The 4,669-nt window shown below is 48.0% G+C and overlaps 1 protein-coding gene across 1 annotated transcript in view; it reads left to right on the top strand.

Annotated features, from left to right (window-relative positions):
* The first annotated feature begins 152 nt into the window (after positions 1-152).
* Positions 153-4,669, top strand: part of ITM2A (integral membrane protein 2A) — a 13,726-nt gene continuing 9,209 nt past the window's right edge. The window contains exons 1-2 of the mRNA XM_019521145.1: positions 153-297; positions 3,966-4,097. Of these exons, the coding sequence (XP_019376690.1) occupies positions 214-297; positions 3,966-4,097 (216 nt within the window). The 5' untranslated portion in view covers positions 153-213. The remainder of the gene's footprint in view (positions 298-3,965; positions 4,098-4,669) is intronic.

Below are 4,669 nucleotides of genomic sequence, written 5' to 3'. Positions count from 1 at the left end.
GCACTGCACCCGTCCGCACCCCCCAACCGCCTGCGAAGGCAGTTGCAACCCCCCCAGCGCCCGCAACCGTCACGCAGGCGCAGCGCCAGGCCCTGACTGGGCGGAGCAGAGCAGAGAGGAGAGGGGCGGGGCCCCTCTGGCCCCTCCCCCAGCTCCGCCCTCTTCCGCAGCCTCCTCAGCGACTCAGCTGGTGCAGATAGAGCTCGCGGCGCCATGGTGAAGATCGCGTTCCACTCGCCCTTCGCCCGCAAGGATGAGCCTAAGAAGGAGGCTGCCGAGGCGCTGGTGGCCGATAAGGTGCGCGCCGGGCCGGGGCTGTGGTCCCTGCGCAGTGACGCGGGTCTGGGCCGCCGCCATCTTCTCCCGGTGGCTGGGGCGGGGGGGGGCCGAGCCCGGCGCCGCCATCCCTCCCTCCCTCTCTCCTTCCTCCCGCACGGGCTAAAATGGCGGTGGGTCCTGCCGGGTACGGACTGCCGCCGCCTCCTTCCCGTCCCGGGGCTGCCGCCGGGGGAGGAGCAGCTCGGCCCCGGGCCTCCTGGGTCCTAGCGGCGGAGTCTGGCCGAGCCGGGCCCGGCGAGGAGCGGGCTCCATTTGTGAGGCCATTAGTGGCCGGCCGAGTGCACTCGGCTGGTTCTGGCCGAGGCTGCTGGCCCCGCTCTTCTATTTTTCAGAAGTAACGTGCATCTTTAACAATGATTCGCAGGGCTGCAGGCTTTCCAGCTTGGCTTGCACTTGGTAAAGTAAACCTTGGTGCCTTGCCCCTGCCTTGTTTCATTTTGCTTTAAATGAAATCAGTGCTTGCGATCACGACTGCTGCTTTTGAGGGTTGCAGAATGCCTTGTCGAAATGAGCTGCAGCTGTCTGCATGCATCTGTGTGTACACTGATGTGCCCTTGCAACTGTGCATTAAGTTTAGTACTTCTAATATGAGGTACTATCTAAACGTAAGTAGCCATTGCTAATATGCAGTAGCAAGGGTGCACTGTCGTTTTGTGCAGTAGACTTAATTCTGCTGCGCATTAGCACAGTTTTTGCCATGATGCCTGAATGTGCAGTAGAACTAGTCTACTGAACATTAAGCATCTATAGGGTATAGATGCCCCTCTGTCAACGAAACTCTTTCCTCAGCATTGCATTGGAATAACCCTCCCCCCCACAACAAGTGCTTTATTTAAAGGTAGTTTCGTGTTTTACTCTTAAACACATTCATCCCCCACCCCCTCAACTACAGTTCATCTAGTACTGCTAACATCCAGTTTTCCCTTTTGCTTTTGTGTTTACTATCCGGCTTGCAGAATGCAAAGGACTCTGCTGGCAGGAAGATTTGCTGAAATGGCATGTTTTAAAACAAACACGAACAAGAATTTTATATGGGACACTAGTGCTTGTGAAATACACAGGGTGTCCTCATAAGAAGAGGCAAATGGTGTCTCTCGACCTGTCTGCGCAAATCAATGCAGCTGTGGTCTGGTGTGTGGGTTCCTTCCCCCCCCCCCTTACAAATTGAAATGGCACCCTGACTACTTAAGAGAATTTAACAATAAGTATCCCCTGGCACACCAGTGTTTGATTCTGTTGTAACCTGAGGCAGGATGGAGCTCCAGGTATGACTTCTAGTCTAGTGACATTGCACAGACTGTGTGTGGGGTGGGAGAAAGGGTGCCTCTCAACCTCTTTTTTCCTGGCCTACTTAAACAATTAGCTGTTTGGGACAGAAATTGTCATTAGTGTAAATATAGTGCAACACGGCGGCAATTTCATTAGGGTTTTAGACCCTACCCTAATTAATTTAAAACAAGGCTATAGTGTAGCTGTAGTCTACCATAAATACTTACAGACTTGGAAAGCAATCCTTGTTAAAACAATTGTGAAAAGCTGTTGCACAAGTTTAGTGGACTCTGTGTGGAAAAACTGCAGAAAAAGTCTATGAGAAAGCAAAATGGCCTTAAAGAATCTTAATTTTAAGAGGTGCTATCTTATCAAAAGGCCCAAGTCCACATGGACTGAATGGCCCTGTACACAAATGTGTTTAAGGTTCTGTAACTAGGAGCACAGAAAGGAGTGGTGCTGCCAGCACCAGGACTGGCTGCCTTGTATTCCCCAGCCTGAATTAGGAGAACCCATTCATAGCTAGGTTACCTGGAGGTCACCCTCAGCAGGGGTGGAAAAGGGCTCATACTTCTGCAGAGGAGTAATATGACTCCTTACTTCTGCCGCCATGACTTTTATACCTTAGTCCAAATGTTAGTCAGATGAAAATTTTGCATAAGCTGGATGTGGATTTGAAATTGGCATTCCTGGAATTCTATCTTGCTGAATACTAGTGTAACAACTAGCCAGTATCAGACATTACTATGGGGGGTTGTGTATTAAACCAGTTTATTGGGAATTATGTGGGGTTTTCCTGTATATATTCCTTCACGTTGCTGTACTCAGCAAAACATACACACACACATTCATACACACTTTGCATAACAGAGGTCCTAAAATAACTTGCAATCTGTAAGAAAAATATTTATCTTTCTTACTCTGACTTGCTATAGAATTCCAGCTGTGTGTGTGTGTGTGTGTGTGTGTACTCTCATTTAGTGTAAGGTGTCTTGTGTGTAGGGCACAGGTGTCACTGGCCTGGCATCCCTGGGTTGGATCCAGACTGTGTGGCAAGAAGCATTAGGGACCTGTGGGGGTTAATGCAGCCCTGGTTCACTGATGTATGCCCAACAAAGCTCTGGACCCTGGATTTTCAGTGGTGGGTTGTGCCTCTGAATACCTGGCTCCTGTAAACGCTCCATGGGCCAGATCTGGTCAACAGGCTGTATATTTGACATGCCTAGTCCAAGGGATGCTGTCAGCTTTAGGTCACCTTTTAACTGAAGTATTGGGTTTCACTTGGTTGGGTAGGGGAAAGGGTGCAGAAGTACATGGCATATACTTGTTTCACTTCCCATGTTTGTGGGGTTCTTGTGCAATGTGTTAGAAAGAAGTATAGAAAGAATTGGAAAACATGATTTGACTGTAAACCTTGAAAACTGGTGGTAAGAAACAGGGAATTGGTGATTGATGTGACATTTGGTGGCTTCACTTCTATTCAAGCTCATTTCTTTTTAGGGATAAAGCAGGTCACCATAGTAAACAAAAAAACCAACCAAACAAACCCTTTGAAATCAGCTTAAAAATCTAGACAGATGGAATTAAAGCTTATTTCTGGTGCTTAAAAAAACAGATTCTTGTAACGTTTTGGTCCTGTTAATTAAGAAGTATGTCACATATCTTGAAAGTAAGAGGGAGTTTTACCTATTTTTGTAAGAGCTGGAAGTGGCCAGCTTTAATGCTGTTGGACATCTTCCTGTCTGGGTATTAGTGTAGGTATAAAATATTGCCATAATGGACAAAGCCTATAACTAATTCATAAAATGAACAGTTTAAGACAGGGTAAGCAACACACAGCTAGCCCAGGGGCTGGATCTGGCCTTGCCAAGTGATTTCATCTTGCTTCCGTAGTAGGGATGTGGTGGCAACTGGGTCACAAGCACAGCAGTCGCAGAGGGATCCAGCAGTGGCCCACCTCAGATTGAGTTGCATCACTTTGGCCTGCAGCTTTTAAAATCTTGAAGACCCTGGTTTAGGACTTCAAAGGATATCATTTCCTAAATCCCCCCTGCCCCCCAGTCTGTAAGGAGAACCAGAATTCCAATAGATTTTTGGATTAGCTCCTGTTAGCTATAATATTTTTTTATAAAGTTGTTTTCATTATACTAATTTGACTGATCCTAATCGCTCATAACAATGGAGTCTTTCTCAGATGCCTGACACCTACATTTTTATTCCCATCAGTTATGCAGGGATACTCCTTGTTGATTTCAAGTCAAGCTTGAGCATCTTGAGTCTTAGAAGAAGAAAAAATATTATTAAATTCAAGCCAATGAAATTTTGTTGATTCTTATTCTCCTTCCCTTTTTTTAAAGGATCCAGAAATTGCCACACATGGAAGTGAAAACTCATCTGGAAGATGCCTGTTGACACTTCTGGGTCTTGCATTCATCTTGGCAGGAGTTGTGGTTGGTGGAGCCTGCATCTACAAGTACTTCATGCCTAGGGTAATATAAGTGTTCTGTTCACTTTCTCATGTGCTGCTTTTTGATAGATGTAAGCAAAATATTCACCAATAATAAATGTAAGACTTAAAGGATTTCCAGTGTCATAATTGACTTTAAAATTCCATCAAAGGACTGAAATAAGATACCGTTCTGCATATGCAGAGGGAGAAAAATTATCTGGGGGGACTTAGCATGTGCTTCCCTCCCTGTAGATAGGTCTGTGAGGGAAGGGGCGGGTTGAGGAGAAATGCCATTCAGAGTGGGGCAGGCAGATCGAGGCAGGGGCTGGAGTGAGTGGGACCCCAGCTGGGCTGGGGGGTGGAACAAGGCCCCCCCTCCCCCCCCCCAAACTGTGTGTGGGACACGTGCTGCTGTGCTTTGAGCCCTCCTGCCCTGAGAGCTGTGAAACGCCACATGCGTCCTGCTTCCAGGCAGGTAGGGTGTATGGTGCTGCCCAGCAGCAGAAGGCATGTAGCCGTGCTGCTCTCGGGGCAGCTGAAGCAGGGAGCAAAGCGCAGCGGCAGCCACCTCCACCCTACACACAGATTTGGGGGGGGGGGGGGGGGGAATGG

This window comes from Gavialis gangeticus, unplaced genomic scaffold (genome assembly GCF_001723915.1).
Source record: "Gavialis gangeticus isolate Ggan-Ray unplaced genomic scaffold, GavGan_comp1, whole genome shotgun sequence".
NCBI lineage: Eukaryota > Metazoa > Chordata > Crocodylia > Gavialidae > Gavialis > Gavialis gangeticus.
This window is presented reverse-complemented; position numbering and strand designations above follow the sequence as displayed.